At 34.2% G+C, this 23025-nt stretch overlaps 1 protein-coding gene across 4 annotated transcripts in view; it reads right to left on the reverse strand.

Moving 5' to 3' along the window:
- RICTOR (RPTOR independent companion of MTOR complex 2) overlaps positions 1-23025 on the reverse strand; it is a 54733-nt gene that overhangs the window by 23500 nt on the left and 8208 nt on the right. For 2 of the 4 annotated variants that reach the window (XM_087715441.1, XM_087715437.1), the window contains exons 4-22: positions 18813-18877; positions 16473-16604; positions 13756-13819; positions 11914-12040; positions 11210-11379; positions 10338-10405; positions 10142-10209; positions 8788-8870; positions 7673-7760; positions 7106-7196; positions 6891-6957; positions 6684-6764; positions 5857-5957; positions 4011-4173; positions 3640-3741; positions 3488-3534; positions 1706-1841; positions 861-908; positions 20-222 (exon numbers count right to left, since the gene is read on the reverse strand). In XM_087715441.1, the coding sequence (XP_087571567.1) occupies positions 20-222; positions 861-908; positions 1706-1841; positions 3488-3534; positions 3640-3741; positions 4011-4173; positions 5857-5957; positions 6684-6764; positions 6891-6957; positions 7106-7196; positions 7673-7760; positions 8788-8870; positions 10142-10209; positions 10338-10405; positions 11210-11379; positions 11914-12040; positions 13756-13819; positions 16473-16604; positions 18813-18877 (1904 nt within the window). The remainder of the gene's footprint in view (positions 1-19; positions 223-860; positions 909-1705; positions 1842-3487; positions 3535-3639; positions 3742-4010; positions 4174-5856; positions 5958-6683; positions 6765-6890; positions 6958-7105; positions 7197-7672; positions 7761-8787; positions 8871-10141; positions 10210-10337; positions 10406-11209; positions 11380-11913; positions 12041-13755; positions 13820-16472; positions 16605-18812; positions 18878-23025) is intronic. The other 2 variants (XM_087715438.1, XM_087715440.1) reach the window with 2 other exon arrangements.

The following is a 23025-nucleotide window of genomic DNA, read 5'->3' on the forward strand; positions in this document are numbered from 1 at the left end:
TTTGTAACTAAATACATACCACTGAAATACATTACACTTTTCAAGCATTTTCACTCCATGGGGATGACAGGAGAGGGTACCAAAAAATAAGAAGTAGTGCTGACTAAGTGTATTAAGTAAACCATTGTTCTGGAGACTGCGTTCTGGTTTCAGTCCCGAAGAAATGTTAAGCCAGTGCACAATATCTCTTACTAACTCTTCGAGATATCCATGCCCATCCTGCTTTAAAAGGAAGGAACAAAAAACTTTATTTAGGTTACTTTTCGCAAATTCTCCTTGCTCAATGAAAAAAAGCACAATAATATATTTTCAACTTTTCTGGCGTATAAAACGAACAACTGCTGAGTTCTCTAGAAAAGCAGCACAAAAGGAAATTATTATAAAATTTCTATAACATATGACATTTTAAAATCTGTGCTTAAATCAAAGGGTACATAATACAGAAAAGCTACCAAAAATGTATGCAACAATGCTGGGAAGTTGTTTTTAAGAAATTTAAATTACATGTGAAATGTGGAGACAATCAGTCTTGATAAGCCTCAAATGATTTTGACATAAACTGAAGGTCATTCCTTATGGGGATTACAGCAGTAACAAATATAAACAATCCACAGGCAATCCACATTTTTTCCAAAGCTAACAATGGGAAGATAAATTACCAAGTCAAAACCAGGTTTTGGCAAAAAGTGAATTTAATCTTCTGTTGTTTTATTCTGTTATTAATGAGTTTTGTCAAAGAAATCAAGAAAAAAAGGAACCAGAATAAACATTTCTGATTTACCTTTTGCACATCACACAAAGTTAGGAATGCAAAAGGTGAACATGTAGAAACTGTAGATAATTGTTAAGTCTGTATCTACCTTTTGTTGCACCTGCCTTCCTTCCTTCTTTCCTTCCTGTCTTCCTTCCTGAGGGGCAAAAGGGCATGGTGATTGACCCATGTATCACTTCCACTCAATATTCTGAAGCAGATCAGGCCAGTACCTCAATATTCTGAAGCAGATCAGGCCAGTGCATGCCACCTTTTAAGTTTTAATTTCTAAATGTGTAATTATCTCTTAAAATGCATCTTCTGAAGCATAAAAGATGTAGGTTTCGGCTAATGTATCAACTAAGGCAAGATTTTGGTGATATAACTAGCATTTTATTTGTTTCTGAACTGATTGCAATTTATGTGTTATGTATTTTGATTAATAAACTATGAAATTGATTGGTCTGCATTACTTAGTTATTTTTTTATAACTAATCTAATGTGGTTGTTATAAAATATTGTGCTGCCTCAGGTATTTAAATAAAAGATGTGGCATTACTACTTGACAAGCAGTCAGTAGAAAATCTACTTAGTTTAATTTAATTTAATTACAGTTATTTTATTTTCCCCTATACAGCAAAGTTAAGAACAGAAATAATCACTTCAAAGAATTTTATGCATGTGGTATTCTTTTAACTTTAAATTTACTGAAACAAAACATTACCAATATCTTTTATATTACATTTTCTACTATGACCCAGAATAAGCAATATATTTGTGAATTCTATTTTTGCCCGCAAATTAAGCTATATTTACTTAATTGTAAAGATTCAGAATTAAATTCTTCCATGGAAATATTTCCAGTTTTGTTAACCTGGTAAAAATTATATGATTTTGCATCAAACAGGAATCTGCCAGTCTTTAATTATGGCTAAAAAAGTAAATAGATTTTACCTCTTCAGATTCAAGGAGAAATTCAGTAAATTGACAACCAACAACTGTGAGCTGTTTTGACTTTGCATAATCGAGATCTAGATTGGCATACAATTTACTGCTAGGCTTGTAAAAATACATCAGCCGCCGTACAAATCTAACATCAAACAAAAGAATGAGGCAATTAAAAACATAACTAAAGGCATCTGACAATGTATGTACCTGTTTATGGTTATTTATAATACAAGATAATAGTTTCATCAATCTTAAATCAAAACAAATTTTTTACAAAATCTGTGACATTAAATATAACTTGTCCGTGAGATCTATTGTCAATATACTGTCAATAGCCTCTGGAAAAATGATAAAGAACTTTTTATGTAGCTGTTTCATTTTTGTAAGACATTTACTTCAAGAAATGATTAATATGACCTCTGTCACTGTTTCTTCCTATTTAACAAATCATCTTTCTTTATTCCAATGAGGCATTTTTTTAGACTGAGGATTTTTGTCCAGTAATCCTTTCTTTTAGTTGTTCATACCTGCAATTTACTGTAATCTCAGTTACAAACACATTAGATATATTAAATATGCATTTCAGAAAATGTATAAAAATGAATCCTTCTGCCTTCCCCAAGAGGCGCAGAGGAGCATGTACGTTAGCAAATTTCCTTTTCAAGCAGTACATCTGAACCCATGCAAGTAGGTGATTATTATATTTTATATTACAGAAATGGTAGCAGTAATTTATTAGGAACTCTGATGCACTTTATTTCTCTAACAACATATAAGCTAAAGAAGACTGCAGGTGTGTATTTTCAACTCTGAATTTGTTAATGTTTAAATCTAACAAATCTTTCTCCTTTATGCTGCTTATCTGCAAATGTGAACCAAACCAACAACTTTTCATATCCCTTTGCTAACTTGTATAACATGTATAATCTTTTTCTTGAAGAGACAGGATTTAATATGAAATTTTGAGAGGAATATATTATTTAAAAGTAGCCAGTTAAAGTAAGGGTTTTTTTTAATTGGTGGAAGGAAAAAGAAATTATTTGCCTTCCATCTTGCACTTATAGATTCTGATTTTTAACTAAATGAAATATGTGAGAAATATAATGTAACAAGTACTTTTCAAAACAAGAGACAGTTCTTACTGAAAGTTATAAAAGTAAATGGGAACTGTAATATTTCAGAGCCATCACATGATATGAGGTATCAAGCTTGGTGGGCATCCCATTCAATTTTTTTGCAACTCAAACCTTGTCTAGAAAACTAAATTTTAAACCATGTAGGTGTACATCACTATGCTTCTGTATGAAGTTTTAGATCAGAAAATGGCCAACAGAATACTCATATAACTGGAAGCATTATAAAGATCCTTTTTTATGACCTGCTCTGTGACAAGATCTCACAAATTCAGTGGCTAAGACAATAGTATAATTGTTATTTACTTTCAAAACCTATCCATTTGTTCAATACCCTTAAGAATAACCTCTTGTGTCATGTATCCATTATAGAGGGCTAGTAATTCAGCATCTGAAAATAATTGTTTACACCTGTTTTCTTATTAAGTGGATGCCACACTAAATTTATGTTTCTTTCTGAATCTAAAATAGCTGCAAATAGTTTCATTTACAAGAAGCTAAATTCAAAATTATTGGAGGAAAAGACAATAGAATTTCTTTTTTTCTAATGTATCATCTGCTGGCTAAAATGTTACAACAACAACAACAAAAAAGCCCAAGACAAAATGAAATATTTTTGTAATTATTTTTGTCGATATAGTAGAGTGTTTCATACCTGTGCAACTGTTCATCCTTGTTAGTCTTTAAGTTAATATTTGGCCACTAAAAACAGCAAATAAAAAGCATGGTAAGAATTATTCCAATTAATTTCTTGTATTTCAATTCTTAAATGCTAATTAGGGTATCATCATACTGTACACATCTTACCTTAAGTATGGTCCCTATCAGATTCCAATTCCATTCCAGATTTTCTTTGTGATGAAGAACTTGGCTATCCCTCAGATTAATTAATAGTGCTTCTTCAGTATCCTTCAGCAGCAGGAAAGAGAAAAGAAAAATAAGTTAATCCCAATGTAGAGTTGCCTCTGCCTCACTGAACACATTTCAAATTAACCATACCAAAATTTATATTTTTTAAAGAAAACAAAACCCAAACCTCAAAGTTGAACTACTATCTAGGGAGACAGGCTGAAAAAAAAGTTAGCTTAGAATTACTACCTATTATAAAAGGAAGGCCTAGGGTAAAAATTATATAAGTAAGATGTTCTTTTGATGACAAAGAACCTAGATAAGTCTACCTTAAGAATAAAAATATCTTTCTGCACACGATACTGATCTCTTCGCTGATGTGTTGACATGGCTTTCTGGACAATGTGATCTAGATGAAGACTGTAAGGTTTAGGTCCTCTTTTCTTCATTTCATGAAAGCGTTTCAAGCAGTTCAGTGCAGCACTGGCTCGTCTACCAGAAGAACATAATAATGCAATTACTATAGTTAATAAGGATATGAAAGTATTGGTATATTCTGTAAAACATAGGGATTTTTATGCTGACATGGCCTTATAGCTTATTGATTTGAATCCACTACAAACCAAGTCCCATTTCAGGAGTTTAGATGAAATGGCAATTATATTGCTCTGATATTCTTAAATATGCAGGCTTTTGATCATTTTATTTGTTTCATTAACAAATAATTATCAAATACAGATAGTCTTCAAATTATGACATTTGAGCCCAAACTTTCTGCTGCTAAGTGAGAGAGTTAAGGGAATTTTGCACCATTTTACAACCTTTCTTGCCATAGTGGTTAAGTGAATCATTTCAATTGTTAAGGTAGTAACATGGTTGTTAACTGAATCTTGCATCCCATTGATTCTTCTTGTTAGATGCCATATGATCCCATGACACTGCATGCCATATGATCCCATGACACTGCAACCGTCATAAATATGAGTTGCCAAGCATCTGAATTTTGATCATATAACCATGGGAATGCTGCAACAGTTGTGTGAAAAATGGTCATAAGTCACTTTTTCCAGTGCTGTTGTAACTTTGAATGGTCACTAAATGAACTGCTGTAACTTGAGGACTACCTCTATAAACAAAATTATTTGAATATAATTTACATATAGTTCAATGATAATTAATTTTGCAAATTATTGGTTCTTAACCAAGATTTAAGACTAGTGTCTTTAGAATAATTATGCAGGAGTATCAACATCTCTAGGATTTGCTGCAGTGGATATGAAATTATTTACAAATAAAAATACTATTTAAAGATACAGCATTCAACGTATGTAGTTCTAATTCATAGTTTGAAGTTTAAGTCACAGAGAAATAACTCCTGAAAATGTTAACTAATAAAATTGAAAATGATGAAAACAAAATACAATTGGCTCACTACCAATAGTGCTCTCTGGCCATAAACAAAAAAAAAGAGAATGAATGCTAATTGGCCTTTGAGTAAGTGCTGCTGGTGTAGAAATATGCCAAATAAACTTTATGAAAGATGTACAATTTAGACAAATACAGTGGATTCAGAAAGTATTCAGTCCCTTTCATTTTTGTCAATTTTGTTACGCTGTAGCCTGATTCTACTGGAATCAGGCTGCAGCATAACAAAATTGACAAAAGTGAAGAAGTGAAGAAGGTCTGAATTCATTGTATATGTTGTTTGCTTCTCAGAATATATTATAAAATGTTATGACTTTTTGAAAATGTGCATCTAAAATCTAACTGAAATATAACATGTAAGGAGAACTGGCAATTTCAAAACAGGAAAACAAGGTGGTTATACTTGCTTTATTTTGAAAATAAACATAATCTGTCTTAAATACTATTTTGCCAAAGGAAATTTTTAGATGAAAATAATAATACAAGGAGCAAAATCTCTCAGCAGTGTTATTTATACAACTGGTATTCCTTCGCTGATGAAAAGTTGTTTGATAGAGCAGGAACTTCCATTAATAGAAAAAAGTAGGAAACTTTCAGTGAGACATAATTCTATCTATCTTTCTGACTCATCAGTATTCTATTTTTATAACTAAAATGTTTGATAACTAAAATGTATTCTGATGTTCATGAAAGCTGAATGTGTAGTTTTACCTTAGTGTATCTAAGCATATTATTAACATTTATGCTTACAGTCTCTTCTCCTTTACAATGTCAAAAGAAGCTGCCATATTCATTAAAGTTGGTAAGCAGTGTAAATGATGGCTGTGACAATGTGGAAGAATGGTGTTTGCCTGAAAAACAGAAACAGCTTTAGAGGTTTTGAAACCGAGTCCAATTTATTCCACCTACTCACTCCAACCCCCCACCCTGCAACTTGTTTTATTCTAATAGTATAAAGACCAGAGCTTACTTCAAATAATATAAGTAAGAAAAATACATTATTTTAAAAATACTGAATTGTGGGAAAAACTATTGGAAAACACTCTTTCCTAACTGCTTGCCTTGCTTGCAGCAAAGGAAATAGTCTACTAGATCTCATGGTAAAATATTACCTATTAATTAAAGCAGGCAACAAGCAATTGGTCAATCCTAATATAAAAATGCTGAAATGATAACTTGTGACTGATAATCTTACGTTAGTAGAGGAAGATCTCAAGTTGAAAAAAGAAACTTAACTGTGTTGTCTTAAACCAAGAAGAGAGAGATTTCAGGATCATCAACAATGGATTAAAAACAAGCAATGTTGCAGTAAACTGTCCATATTTTAGATGAAGCAACTTTGATTTGTAGACCAAACCCAGAAAAGCCTTATATTTATAATAAAAGAGGGAAAGAAAATTTATTTTTGTTACTATCTTTTTTGCTAAAAAAAGACGGCAACTTGAATGTGTCTTGACATCATTTTTAAGTTTTGAACATTATTTCCTTCTCCTTTACTACTGGAAATGATATCCAACATTTAGTGCCTATTAAAATAAATAGCAGCTAATCAGCTAATGACGGCAAATTTTTCTTACCATATGCAAAAGTTCCCCCAGTAAGATAGTTGCTCTGACAGATATATGATCATTGCTGCTTGTGATTACTTCAACTAGACCCTGGAATAATTAAGAAATAAAATTCTAAATATGAGGTGCACATATGACATCCATATTGCTTTACATTGAACATACTGTACTAAAGAACAGGGTTTTTTTGCAATTTAATTTAAAATCTGAACTTACTTCTAAGAGTCCATTTCTAATGAATGCAGAGAGAACCAAGGCCAAGTAATTGTCCATGAGGTCAGGCCTGGATAAAATAAAAAATAAATAAAATAAAAAATGACAAGCCTTCATATTGGCTAATTTTTTTTGAAGAAAATTCAATTTCAAATCTATTTCTTTATCAAAGTAAGGCAAAAATATGTATTCTGCTAGGGTGGGTAATAGTTAAGTACCTGGATCTGGCTCGGTGAGGTAATATAACTTTAGCTTCTGCAGCTACAAAGCCATCAGAAAGTCTCCAGCTGTCCTGAAAATGGCTTGGATCTATACAAATAAAAATGTGGAAAAGAACTTAAGTTTAAAGATGGGCAGCTGAAAATGCTGTAAAATTAGGACATGGCATTTCTTCTGTAATTTGGCATTATTATTTCTCATGGTTTCCTTAGCAGTTCTTCCAACTATTCTGCAGCGCTGGGAGAGAGTTCGTGCTTGCCTTGCAAACATAATAAAAAACCTTACGTTTAAAATCTTTCATCCATGATAGTGATGGTTCAAATATAAATTATTTTTCAAAAGCATCTCATATATTAGACAACAAATGACTTCCCTCAGAGGGGCCCTTTATATGTCATAAATAAAATGCTTAGAGCTGTATGATTCAAATTTATCAAAGAAAGATTACTACGTCATTATTGCAATTCAGCTGTGGTTAAAGTTCCCCTATACAGCACCAGATAAAGAAATACTCAAGGATCTTCCCAAAAAACACCATGGAGCCTTTCCGCAGGTCCAATACTAACCTACACTGAGAAGTGCTTCTATAAATTCCTCTGTCACAACAGGAAGAGGAAGGCGAAATATATCATATAGAACTTCAAGCAAGCCTCGCTGTAACATAAACAGGAATAGGATTACAAAGATGAGCAGAAATATATTTATATGAAGCTAATATCAAAGAAATATAATTCAGACATTAAAAAAACATGGACTATCTTTTTCAGGTTATAGCTGATGTCCTATTATAGTTGCCAAAAAATTAACTGTTTATTAAACATTTACAGCAGGAAACTAGTTTTTAAGCAGTGGGCACATTGTGAATGCTGAGAACACGTAATGGATCTCCTGACACTCTGCCTTGGGATGGGGTTGCCCAATCACAAAATGGCTATCTTGGTGGGACATCTAAAGCAACAACCATTACAAGAATGTGACTTGGCAAATGTGGCTCCCTCTCCTAGGATACTTGGTACCAATCTAATTTTTGTTTTGCTAAAGAGATGGAACAGGTAGGCATTCTACAAAATAAAACACTAGATTGCATATGATATACGTCAATATTACCATGGTTTAGGAGTTTTTTCTTTTTTAATAAAGCCATCTTTTTAATAATGGTCTTTCCCAGCCATTAAACCGACAGTATCTCTAGATTTAATCAACTGCTTTAATTTTGTTTTACTCTGATTTTTTAAAAACGGTTATAATAAATTGCTTTGGAGTGCTTTGTAATAGAAGCCCTAGAAAAAAAATTATAATGAAAAAAATAAACAATCTGCATTGCACTAAATAATGTATAGCAGCTAATGTACAGTATGTCAAAATGAGTAGATTAAGTTTACTGAATATGATCGCAATTCTCATGTTTCCATTAAGTTCTAAAATTGTACTGAACTTTAAAACAAACTGCGATTTATAACCCCTTAAAACAAAACTTAATGTAAGCAATCCCTACAAATACCGATGGCAATGTCTGGCAGTGCCTCTGACATGTTCTCACACAGAATATAGATGCCTAAGAAAATGAATGCTATAAATTGCCTAGATTAATAGTATTGTGAGAACTGAGTGTGGCCTGGGAAGAACATGCAAATCTTCATTATTTGCATACTAATATTAATGGCAGAAGTTGAAAACATACCCGCACTTCCATGTTAGGTATACATAACACTCCAATAAGAGATTGGATCCCAGAATTCCCAGGCTTACATAAACTAATTATACCTGAAAACAAAATGAAAGGCATAATAACAGTAGCGTAGTATTCTATGTTATGTTTTTACGTTTGAACACATAAGCAGGCACTTTTGTTGCAACCATTTTCGTTGTATAACCAATTTTGTTGTATTTAAGTACAATGACAATAAAGATTATACTTATACAGTTTCAGAATCTGTTAAAGCCTGTAGTCTGTTGGAGTTAGAGAGCCAATAAAACCAGGCAGGTAGCCCTGGACTTACAGTCAGTCGCCTAGTTCAAAGTATAGATGGACCTCCCCAGTACACTTTCAACCCAGTTCCAAAGTTATGATGGTCACCCCAATCACATGACCCCATTTTGGGCACTTGGCAATGGGTCTGCATTATAGCCATTTACAACACCCCACACTCTCATAACTCATTTATGATGTTTTTGTCCAAAGCTCAGCATTTATTTTTTGGTTTTTGGCAAAACTGGCCCACAGTAAACAATTAGTTCACTTAACAGCCATGGAATTCATTTAATGACCACTGCAAAAAAGGTCGTAAAATCAGGTCAGTTTCATAGGTAAGTCATTTTATGACTGTCACGATTTATGACCATAATGGTTAGGCTCCATTATACATGTAAGTTGAAGGCTACCTATAAAGAAATCATAAAGTTAAAAAAAAATCAGAAAAAAATGAGTGCATTAATACATTTAAACCATCTACTTGTCTAGTTCATGTTATTCTTTTTTCTGCACTGAAAGCCAAACATTTAATTCATCCTTTCTTCCCTAAAGAAATTTCCAATCTAGTTTGCCCACAATAGGAAAGTTAACTTCCAAGTGACACTGCTTACATCTACAGTTTAAAGCATCTATATACTACTAAAATTCTACTTCATGTAACCTTTAACTGGATGGACCATGGTATCTCAAATGGGTTAACTTAAAGAAAGATTTTATAATCTCAGATCCATAATTCCAGTGGAAATTTGGTAAATTTTAGAAAACATTTTATAACATAAATATTACCATAAAGCAGTTTATGACATAATACAAAATGTCATGTTTCCTGTGCTGATAGAGTTTGTGCTATACAGTTCACCGTGGACTAAACAGATTATGACATAATATAGAATACCATAAAACACTTCCCGTGCTGATGTTTGACTATGCTAAACAGTTCCACATGGGTTATTTTCAAAGTAGAGAGGGCATATATACGTGTGTGTGTGTGTGTGTGTGTGTGTGTGTGTGTGTGTATTATTCTACTTACTAACTTCAGTTAAAGTGAGAACAAATAGCCTACCTGCCCATGATCGAAATGCTGCCACAATTCCCATTTTACTAGCAGAAAGCCGTGCTTCTCTGTCCTCTCTGTTAAAAAAAAACATTAATGAGTAAAGACTTATGTTTTATTGTTTTTGTTTTAAATGCCACTGCTGTAAAGAGCCTAGTCCACAAATTAGGAATCTGGGAATAGCAGAGAATGATTGTGTACTTACTTGAGCTGTCCTTCTGCAGTATCTGGGTTATGCCTGTAGTGAAAGTCCGTGTATGGAGCTAAAATCCGCTACAATAAAGAAGATTGGTGTCATTCCTATTATCATTTTATATATTATTATCACATGTAAATCTATTAAATACTCTTAAAAAATATTGTCCTCTTTTTCTGTATAATTATCTATATATTTTGTTAACCAGAAGCTTCTTACTTTTTAACAGAACTGGCATGATACAGTTGATCTGGGCTTTTAACATAAAAATCTTGTCCCTGCATTTAAACTCATCATCTAATTTCTTATTTTTAAAGGAAATAGTGTGGGAAGAAAGGGCACTGAGAGATGTTATAATTTGTTTATTAACTTTATAAATATCAATTGATTTTGAAGAAAAGAATGATTTACATACACATATGGAAGTATCAAATTTTAATGTTAATAAATAATATTTTGTTATTCAAATCTTAAAAGCCAAAGCTTCAAAACTGTATGTGATATACAAACAGTTCTTGCTTAATGGCTGCCATTTTTAGCAACAACGTTACAGCAATGTTAAAAAAATAACTTTATGATTAGGCCTTGCACTTATGACTGTCACAGTATGCTATGGTTATGTGATTGCCATTTGCACATTCACAGTCTGCTTCCAACAAGCATAATCAGTAGCAAAGCCAACAGTAAAATCATACTGTCTGATATATTCCTTAACAACTATAGAAGTGAGATAGTAAGTCTATCTGGTCATGTAATGATTTGCTTAGTGACAGAGTGGCACCTTAGCTGCCAATTGTGGTTGTTCAGTGAAAATTACATGTAGATAAGCAATTCAAAGTTAGAACAAATAAGCACATTAATGCAATTATATTTAAAATTACCTCTAATTCCACATCAGCTCGCACATATTGTCGGGTATTTGGATGGTTAAGAAGATGTAAAACAGTCGTTATAAGAGCTTCATTTATACGGCTTAATTGACAATCTATTACATTTTTTAAAATGGTACTTAGGCCACCACGGAAAGCAACTATTTCTGGATTTTGAATCGCTGAAAGAGATTATAACATTTTAGAGTATTAATTTTTTTAAAATTGTGATAATATTTAATAACTAATCACATTTCCACAGACAAAAATCTTATATTTAAAGTTAATATTAAATTAGTCTTAAATTCATTTTTCAAAATTCTTCACCAATTCATACTACATTCCTTACAGAAACTTTGCAAACTCATATTTAAGACTCATTTCAAATTGTTCAAAAACAAACATCAGAACAGGTATTTAAGATTTAGCAACAAATTTAAATTGAATGGGTCTTTTTCCTTGGTTATATTGCACGTCATGTATATTGCAAAGAATGATCCAATATTAAAAATATATATAATCAGTTATTATTGAGTACAGTCACAAAATGCTTTGATACAAATTTAAATTTATTTCAAAAGACATATGGGAAGGGGATGTGATAAAAATTACACAACCTTGTAATCTACTGTATAGATTGCCCATTCATTCCAAGAGATTGTTAATTCTCTCTACTAAATCTCATATTTAACTGAAATACTTTAAAAAATGCTTACCTAATTCACAGATAATAGCAATACAAGCTCGAACCATCCTGTCCCTCTCTTGAAGGCCATCATTTCCAACAGCTATCAAAGAATTAGTAACTGAACTGGGAAATAATGAAGCATTGACTGTAATCATCTGCAAAGAAATGTAGAAAGAAAGAAGTATTTACATGGCTCAATTAAGGAACAATGCAAAATATTCACTTATTCATATTAAATAGTATTTCACCTGTTTAAATGTTTTGTTTTGGTATTCTGTTCTTAATCAGCAACATCTTAATTTTTAATTTTAGTTTTTGAAAGTAACTGTTATATTACAACCGTACAAAGAAGCAGCCCCAAGAAAGGAAACATTGCTGCTAAAGCATCTTCAAGATCTTTTTATTCATTTTACCCACAAAAATTGAATAGCAAAAATATACTCAAAATCTATTTCAAGTGCTGCTGAAATGTGCCCCAATAATTTCTCCATCTGAAATGTTCATAGAAATAATAATGTCTATGGAAAAGCTAGGAGTATGAGAGCACCATACAGAACCTAGAAGTCCTATATGCCCCATTAAAAATAGATTATTTGGATAGAGGCCAATTTGAGTAATTTTCTGAGATGGAATTTTAAATCATGGACATGAATAAGGTAAGAAAGTAGAATGGTATACACACATTTTGAACCAGAGTTTAGTTGCAGGTAACCATGTCCTGACTTTCAATAAGCTTTTTCCAATTCCTAAAGGGACTTTAACATTTGGTACATAGCTGATCAATGTTAAGTGGACTCTTAAAAAGTGGCCCTGAATATTAGAGTCCTTGATGCATCATATTTATTCACTAGGACCCCCCCCCCCAAATAGCAGCTAAACGGAACTAAATGATACTTAATACTTCTTTTATTTGATATTTCTCCTTCCTATCTTAAGCTTTTTCTGAAAGTACATTGACATTGATTGGCTTTGGAAACTACAGGAACTACATGGAGTGTACTGGTACAAGGTGCAGTAGCACAAGGAGTCTTTGGGGCTCACAGAATGACCCATGTTGCACCATTGCTTCCTGATCTGCACTGGCTGGCAGTTTCCTTCCAGGTGCAGTTCCAGTGTTTGGTTATGGCCTTTAAAGCCCTCTATAGCTTAGGTCCAGACTATTGGATTAGCCATCTCGTCCCAGTAAGGCAAGACCAGCATACTCAAGTTGGCAGTAGTGGCCTGCTGAGGAGCCATCAGTCACGGAACTCCTACTGATAAGATCAGGAGAACAGTCTTCTCTGCTGTAGCTCCAGCACTCTGGAACATCCTACCTCCACCCCCACCCCCCAGGTGAGATTTTCTCCCTATCCTTCTGCCTTTTGGCACAGAAGACATAGCTGTCAGTTGACTGAGGAACCATGTGAGAGAATACATCACTGAAGATGGTTGCTGGACTAAGTTACTGACCACACCTTCCTCCTGCACTTCGTCCTCCCACACCACTCATCTTTTGAATTTCATATTACTGTACTTCCACTGCTTATTTTTATTGTTTCATTCCTTTACTATTGTTATTTTTACATGTTTATCCCCCCCCCCCCTTATTGTTGTAAGCTATAGTAGCCTGATGGTGAGAATTGTGGCAATAAATTTAACAAATAGGTCAGAACTGTGACCATGGATGAGGTACGCAAGCAAACCGTTATATTTATGCATATATTTCTTTTGTACTTGTAATCTTGTTTATACCATGTTAACTGAATTTCGTTATCAGAATTGTTTTCTACATTAAATAATCAAGCTATTTGCAATATTATTTTATAATCATATAAAACTTGAGATGGATAATTTAGTAAATAATAGTATTACATTGTGAGTTTTCACATACCTTTCTGACTAAACGAAGTGCTTGTGTTCGTTCTACTTCATTACTTTGCTGTATATCTATGCATCTAAAATTAAATACATATATATTTATGTACTTATATTTATAACTACCTATTAAACATGGTTTATTTTCTTAAAGTTTTGATGTATTCGTTCCTTATAATTGCAATTCAGAATTAAAATAACCAGCAATATTAGTTAGTTTGGATCTAGAAATTGCCTCTCAACACACAAAGGCTTCCATCCTTCCATGAAAGTTTATCTGTAGAATACTTTTGAGGGGAAAATAGTACAAGTAACATTTTCTTATTCTTTTTGAAAATCTACTTTCAAAGATTAGCAGGGAGAAGTGGAACCTTCTAATACATGTGTAGGATACTGCATAGTGGTAGCATAGGGAAGAAAGAATCAACAAGAACTATGTTTTTCACTTTCTCTTGAAGTACAAGTGGCTAAAAATGTTCAAATCAACCGAAAATTATTTTATGGGATAAAATGATGAGATTCAACTTCTAAACATTAGTGAGATAAAATAATCCAAATAAATAATCCTTGATTTATGACAATTGGAGCTGGAATATCGGTTAAGCACAGGAATGTTTAAGTAATATGACCACACGACTGCTTCACTCAGCAACCACAACCCCAGCTCAGTCACTTGCAGACTTTAAATGACCATGTGAATAATTAAGTAGACAAAGAAAAAAAGTTGCCTGCCGCAGGCAGGAAAGCAGTTCCATTCCATGTGCAGAAGGGAATTCCTGCAATGTGGCTCAGATCTTTAACAATAGCACTTATCTATAGCTTCATAGTGCTTTACAGCCCTCTAAGCGGTTTACAGAGTCAGCATATTGCCCCAACAATTCAAGGTAGGTTTTTGCAACCTACCATAGGAATTGCCTTTCCCTCCATGTGGAAGAGAATGCCTGGGATTGGCTGGAGAATCAAAGCTCAGATCTATGGAATGCAAGCTTCATTTCTCCAGTCCAGTGAAGGAGTGCCCTCTTCCCATTCACAGAAGGAAACTCCTGCAGCAGGTTGCAAAAACAAAGATCAGATCTAAAGATCTTAGCTTCATTTCTGCAGTCCAATGGATTCCCTTCTATGCACTCTGCAGTGCATAGAGGGGAGGACGAATGCTTGGACAGATGACAGGAGCTTGCAACTTTCCCTGCTGACTTCCCTACTGACTTTCTGGCGAGGTCAGTAGAGAAAATTCTGAATGGCAATCACATGATTATGGGGTGCTTGGCAACCAGTCTTAAGTGTGAACAGATTGCCAAACACCCAGATCTCAATCATATGACCATGGGGGAGGAGGAGCAAAATTTTACAATGACCAGAAGTGCAGTACAGACCATAAAGCACCCTTTCCATCTTAAATTCAAACAGTTGTTAAACAACCAGTCGTAAGTTGAGAATTACCTATATTTGCCTCAAAGCCTCCATCATGAATTGTTCCAGGGCATTCACTTATAAATGACTGCAGCTTTATTGCTCCAAATCATAATATCAACAAGATTATATCATCAGAAGGAACAACAGAGGAGTTATAAAATATACAGCAGGCTTTGTAGATGCCTTTATCAGACTAATATGTGGCTAGTGTTCCCAAATGCTTCTATATGTTAGCTTAGGTGACTGAAAGTAGAATTTCTGTATATACATGAATCCTGTACAAACATTGGATATGTATGTATGTATGCGTGACCCGTCAAAACCGCGGAGGACAAAATCGCGCTCGACGAAAGTGCGCATTTGACGTCATCACAGCGCGATGAAAAAAATTAAAAATTGAAATAAAATTAAAATTAAAGCAAGCCGATTCACATAAAGGTAAGGGTTAGGTTTAGGGTTAGGGTTAGGTTTAGAGCGTTAGGGTTACGTTTAGCGTTAGGTTAAGGGTTAGCGTTAGGTTTAGCGTTACGTTAACGGTTAGGTTTAGGGTTAGATTTAGGGTTAGGTTAAGGGTTAGGTTTAGGGTTAGGTTTAGGGTTAGGTTTGGGGGGGTTAGGGTAAAGTTTTCGCTTTATTTTTACATTTTTCGATCACAGCGCGATGTTTTCGTCGCACTGTGATGACGTCAAATGCGCGCTTTCGTCGAGCGCGATTTTGTCCTCCGCGGTTTTGTGGTGGAACTGTATGTATGTATGTATGTATTTAGTGTCAGCTGATGAGAGCTAAATAGCTTGAAATAGAGCTATACTAGTCTCCCTTTATTTATTTATCAGCACACATACAATACAATATATATCAGTGGTTACCAAACCTTTTTGGCAACAGGGACCGATTTTGGGAAAGTCAATTTTGCCACAGATGGGGGGAGGGGGGAAGAAGAGCATACTCACTAGATCCATCACATGCAGAGTTTACAGTTTGCACTTTTATGGAAATCTAATCCCTGATGATCGGAGGTGGAGCTGAAGCGGTAATACTAGTGCAGGGGAGTGGTTGCAAATACAGATGAAGATTCCCTCACTTGCTGCTCATCTCTAGCTGTACAGCCCAATTCCTAATAGGCCACAGACAAGTACCATCCATGGCCTGCCAGGGACCCCTAACATAAAGGATGGAATCATGATTCCTGTTGGAGGAGGTTCAAGTTACACATTTAATAATACAAATGGACACTGTTGATGGGTCAGATAAACAACAGATACTTATAAAAAATCCAAGCAATTCCAAATCACATTACTGTAGTATCATTTTGGTAATTACCTGGCTATTAAGTAATCCACTTTCAGTTTTAATACCTTCTGTAAAATACTGGAGTCTCTGATAAGATATCGAAGAGCTCGGAGTCCTGCTGCTCGCACCTCTTTCGCTTCATTTAATAAAGCTAACCGCAAACTGTGATGATAAATAAGTCATTCAGGCTATAAATGATCAAAGTATATCTAGTCTATATTCCCCAAACCCATTTTATGTGATTTGTCCTTCGTCTAACTATTTTTAACACTGTATTATCCAAAATGTGTTTTTTACAACATTTACAACATCAGCAGCTAATAAGGTATAAATTCCTATAAATGTGATTGGAAAATTGTTAAATATTTAATGTATTATATATTTAATCAAATTAAAAACAATAATATGAATCTAGAGAGTGATACAAACATAAAACATTTTACACTTTGCTGTAAATATTAATTATTGAACCTCAGTCAGAATTACCACAGAAAAAACATTGCTGCAACATTTAAGGAATTATGCAACTCTAAACTTGCAAAAGTTTTTAACAATTTAACTCATCAATCCTAATTACTTATTTTTTTTCTTTTGTTAAAAAGTTCTAAAGAGCTTAAATTCTCCCAAAGCTCATCTCTATAGTTGCAAGAATACAAATAAAGGCTAATTATTCACTGTTTTCAATTAAGGAGATACATCTCCTTGAAACACAGGGCCTAGTAACATGTGGTTTTAGATGACCTTGGGAGCCATTTCAAAAAATTAAGATTTAAATTCTTTGGCTATTCTATTTTATAGCCAGTAAAGATCCATTAATTTCACACTTAAAAAGTACTAGTTGTCTGGATTCGTTTGCAGTTATCAGAATGATCAAAAGTGAAAATATTTATGGGGTAAAAATCACTACAAAGCTAAATGTTTTCAACATTACACTGGTATATCATATTTTTCCCAGAGGTTTTCAGCTTAGCACATTTAAGTTTTTGAAAGTCAGAAAAATGGCCAACTGGGTAAAAAAGCATACTGAATCATGTTTGCAACGTCTAAAAAGAACTGTGCTTTTTTCTACGCTTATGACAGTCTTTAGAGTGCAGACAGTTGTTAAGTTTATACTATCAAAGTTCTAGGGGACTTTTCAGGAACCAGATTTAAAATACGGCATTGCTGTGATTTTTAAATTAAATCTCCAGTAAACACAATGATATAATTTAAAAATTATAAAGGATAAAGTTAATATTTAGTCAAATATGTCCAATCTTGAGAGCTAAATAAGGTCAATAATACCTATTCGACATCTTTAACAGATATTTTTTATTAATATACAAAATAAAATTGGACTTATCAAATTTGTTTCTGAGTTTTAATACAGCACTATACTGTATTTAATTGTTAGCAGTAAAGGATAAGTAAGACATTATTGTCCGCCTATAAATGGAAAGAAAATGCATGCAAAATACTAAATTTCTCTAACACCTCCAAAAGAAAATACAGGTAATCCTTGTCTTCCTTCCTCCCTCCCTTCTTTAGTGATTGTTCAAAGTTACAATGGCACTGAAAAAAGTGACTTATGACCATTTTTCAGTTATGAAGCTTTGCATAGCATTGCAGCATCCTCATGATCAGGTGATCAAAATTCAGATGCTTGCCAACTGATTCATATTTATGACCATTGCTTGTCCCAAGGTCATGTGACCACTTTTTGTGACTTACTGAAAAGCAAAGTCAATAGGGAAGCCAGATTCACTGACTCACTTAACTGTGGCAAGAAAGGTTATAAAATGGGGCAAAGCTCGCTTAACAAATGTCTCACAGAAATTTTGGGCTCACTTGTGGTCGTAAATCAAGGACTTGTATGTCATGCTGACCACTATAACACATTACATATGTACTGTTATAAAAATAGATCAAGTCACAGCATATTCTGTAGTATTTATCTGCTTATCCACCATTTATAATTATTTAAATTCTTTACTATCCCAATGTGTGTCTGGTAAAAGTCTGGTTATTTTAAACAAAAACAATTTTAAAGGTTTTCTTTCAGGTCTTTAACAGTAAACAGATATTATACAACAGGCTTATGTTTAAGATATAAACTGGGCATAAATCCCAACTGTGGATCAGGGACAGGAGTAACAGTCAAGCTAATAATCTCTACTACTCACAACTGTTATTGGGTCTGAAGAGGTGCTCAGTTTAAATCCACCTTAACCCATTTCCACGTTTATCTCCCATCACAATTTAGAATTTCTAGCCTTTTGTTCTAATTCTGTCACAAACTATCTTCTCTGGATAAAACTACTTTCCGGTTTGATATTACTTTAGTCCAGAATTTCAATCACCAGATTACTATTTACAATACGTAACACTTACCATATAATGATATCTTCATAAGTAAAACCTAATTTTTCTTCAGTATGACCAGCATTACAAAGAAGCTGCAAGATATAAATTTCAATACTTTCAACAACAGAATTAAAACAACTTTCAATAAGCAAGTTCAACTAATCATTTCCTCACATCTACACTACTTCCCAATTAACCAATCTGAACATTTTTCTAGGATATTATTAGAAGAGAAAGGTTGAATTATTGTCATTATTTTTTGTCAATTATTTTGAAAGATAATTTTTTAAAAAAGCTATTGATATCTGGATTGACTGAATATTTTTTTATTTTTCAGATGTATACAAGATTCTACAATTAACTTAATTATTCCAATTAAAAGACCCAGATTTTAAAAATGTACAAATTCTTAGGTTTCTCTGCAAACAGCATCAATCTTGATTTTTTTTAAAAATAGTATTACTCGCACCTTTATCCAATTCATTTTTTAATTTTTTTTTGCAAAGCTACTACCACTTTTAAAGCAAAAGTCACCAATATAATTTTGTTTCATTGCCTATAAATATTTGATAACAAAAATAGTAAAAATGGTTCAACTATTTGTTATAGTAAGGATATATTGTATAATAAATGGTGGAAAATCTTAAAGGCACAGGTACTAGGAAAATGGTACAGAAAGAAATACATAAAAGACTTTATTTTAAAAATGCTTTATTTGAAAATGTGTATTAAACTAGTCTAAGCACTCTGAATATAGCTTAAAAGTTACATAGTAGTAAATAATTAATTTCTAATGCTTTTCACCATATTAAGTTTTCTTTCACTGTTACTTCACCTTCTTAAAGGTCTTAAAAGAACTGAATAGGAACATGTAATTTGTACATAATCAATTTGCTGTTTTTCTTAAAAGAGCAATAGCAATAGCACTTACTTATTGCTCCCTAGTGCTATACTGCCCTCTCCTAGTGGTTGACAGAGTTAGCATATCGCCCTTAACAACCTGAGTCCTCATTTTACCGTCCTCAAAAGGATGGAAGGCTGAGTTCAGGACTGAACTGCTGGCAGTAGACAGAGTTAGTTTGCAGTACTGCATTCTAACCACTGTGCCATTGCAGGTCCTAATCCACATTCAGTTGTTGAATTATTTAAAACGTAATATTCAAACTGCCTCCATATTGTCTCCACAATATCAATGAAGTCACATAAATTATGGCTTGCTGAAAATATTATTTTTAAGAACATTAAAGAACATTGGGAAGTTTAGTTGTAAGTTTCATTACATGAAGCACCACAGTTTTACATATTCAATTCATAGAATTTCTAAATTACAATATATCAGAAATTTTTGTTTCACACATTTCCTTTTAAAAACTATCATCATGTTAACCACAGTAATATGCCCATCATCCTTCCATATTTCAAACTGTTTTAACATTTTAACAGTAGAGGGGAAATTTGGGTGAAGAATTCTACAGTAGCTGTTTACTCATATTCACTTGAATACTAGTAGAAAATACTATGTAAAGTAGCAGATTAATAGAGTTGGAAGGGACCTTGTGGATCATCTAGTTCAACCCCTCACCCAAGCAGGAGACCCTACGCTATTTCTGACATATTCTTCTTGAAAACTTCTTGAAAGCTCCCACAACTTCTGAAGGTAAGCTGTTCCATTGATTGCTTGCTCTCATTGTCAGAAAATTTCTCCTTATTTCCAGGTTGAATCTCTCCTTGTTCAATTCCATTCATTATTCCCTGTCTTCCCTGCAGGTGCTTTGGAACATAGCTTGATTCCGTCCTCTCTGTGATAGCCTCTCAAATATTGGAACACTGCTATCATGTCTCCCCTGGTCCTTCTCTTCACTAAACTATCCATACCCAGTTCCTGCAGCCATGAAATAGAATGCATTTGTACACTAATATGAATACAGGCACAAACAATTTCTAAACCATCTCTGCGAGTCTTGCAAAAAAATCCAAAAATAACTAAATGAATCTGTTTCTTTCTTTCTTTCTTTCTTTCTTTCTTTCTTTCTTTCTTTCTTTCTTTCTTTCTTTCTTTCTTTCTTTCTTTCTTTTCTTTCTTTCTTTGAATGCTAGAACATATTCACAACTTTACTGTATTCAACACCACTAGTACCACTAGTACTATTATGTATGTTCACCCAGTGGTATGAGAATTTTGGTAACTAGAACAGCTCCCCCCCCGCCCAAGATTCAGATAGCAGCCTTTTTTCCTTGGGGTTCTGAAAAACTGGCTTTGGCCATCTTCACAGTCTCTTTCTGTACCACACATCACTTTGGAGAAAAGATTAAACCTCTTTCCAGAAATTCCTGCTCGTTTCAAACCTTAATTTTTACTTTAACAAACTGCAAAAAAAAAAAAAAAAAGAGAGAGAGAGAATAACATCAAAACCATTCCCTGATTGCTTCTTCACTGCTACTGTTTTATCCAAAGTTCCATTCTTCAATACAAAATTAGGTCATTGGCCCCATTAAACAATGGCAACGAAAATATGTCCTGGGCCTTAAATACCATAAAACTGACAAAATGCATTGACACCTGAAGTAAAAGCATAAGAGAGCAGCTCAAATAATAAGCAATATAGACACTTCTCTTTCACTTTATGCATGTGCTTGGTTTTGTGAAGAAAGTTTATAAAATAAGCTTATATATAAAATAAAAGCAGGAAGAGCTTTAGTCTGAATGAACATTGACCTAGGGCCGGGATGGCGAACCTATGGCACGTGTGCCACAGGTGGCACATGTAGCCATTTGTCAGGGCACACGAGGCGTTGCTCTGTCAGCTGGCCAGCACGCATGCGCCAGAGGCTTTATAGGAGCCTGGGGAAGGCGAAAAGAGCCCTCCCACCCCCCGGAGGCCCTCTGGAGGCTTCAGGAGCTTCCCCGAAGCCTCCAAAATGCAAAAAAACCGGCCCTATGGGCAAACAGGAAGTTTGGGAATGGACTTTCGGTTTGCTCGTAGGGTCGGTTTAAGACCCCTGAAGCCTCCCGAGGGCCTCAGGAGGGGTAGAGGCTGTTTTCGCCCTCCGCAGGCTCCTATAAAGCCTCTGGAGCCTGGAGAGGGTGAAAAAAGCATGGAAAAATGTGGGGGAGCACTCCCCCCCATGGCACACGAGCCAAAAAAGGTTCGCCATCGCTGAGCTAGCGCATCAAAGCCTTGGGGGCAACAATATAGCCCCTCTTCTGAATGATTCTCAAAATGCAAAACTTCATATTGGCAGCACATGATACCAGCAGTCAATTGTCTCAGGAGTGGCATATGCTCTTGTTGAATCGTCTATGAACAAAATTTGCATAGGGAGGCTACACTGGTTATCATGTGTAATTCAAAGTGCTGGTTGTTATCTGTTACATACTGTACAACTCAGAGTCTGGGTACTTTAAAAACCACTTTTGCCTGATAATATAGGATACCAGGGGACAACTGCTGTGACAAGGTTCAATTGAAAGTAGCTTAATAATGAATTTTATTTAAAAGATTTATAACATTATGGCTACCCATCGTAAGCCACTCTGGGCACCTTATAAAAATCATTAGGCCAATAAATAAAATAATAAAAACAATAAACAAACACTCTGTGCTCTCAGCTACCCTCCTGGTGAATGTTGAACAACTTGCCTCCAGAAGTTGTGAATGTTCCAACACTGGAAGTTATTAAGAAGAGATTTGAAACCATTTGTCTGAAATTGTATAGGGTTTCTTGCCTGAGCAGGGGGTTGCACTAGAAGACCTCCAAAGTCCCTTCCAACTCTGTTATTCTACTCTAATGCACCTGTGAGATCCCCCTCCTTTAAATAACTTATCCCAAAGCACAGATGGCTTGTCTCTCATAGTTTGCCAGAAAGTTGTAAACAACTGGCTTTTTGAGAACTGATCAATGTAGAACCTCTGGCAGATGAATGCTTTTTATTAATCTGTACTATCTGCAATTGTGATATATTGTTATTTTATTAGTTACTACATATTGTACCTTGCCTAGAATCCTAGTCAACAGGACTAAATAAATCCTAAAAATAAGTCACTAATATCCAACATCTCAATTTCTATCTTAAAATGTATTCATATATGGCTGAATAGATCCTCCAACATGCCTCTCTGGATCTGCAAAAGGGAGACATGTAACAGTCGCAGGCTCAGCTGACTGCTTCATGGTCCTTTCAAAGTCTTCACTACATATATTCAGAACATACTTCTTCTGGAAACACATCCAAAATTGT

Source organism: Thamnophis sirtalis, unplaced genomic scaffold (genome assembly GCF_051295495.1).
Source record: "Thamnophis sirtalis isolate CommonGarterSnake01/CBP01778 unplaced genomic scaffold, rThaSir2_p1.2 scaffold_5, whole genome shotgun sequence".
Taxonomy (NCBI): Eukaryota; Metazoa; Chordata; class Lepidosauria; order Squamata; family Natricidae; genus Thamnophis; species Thamnophis sirtalis.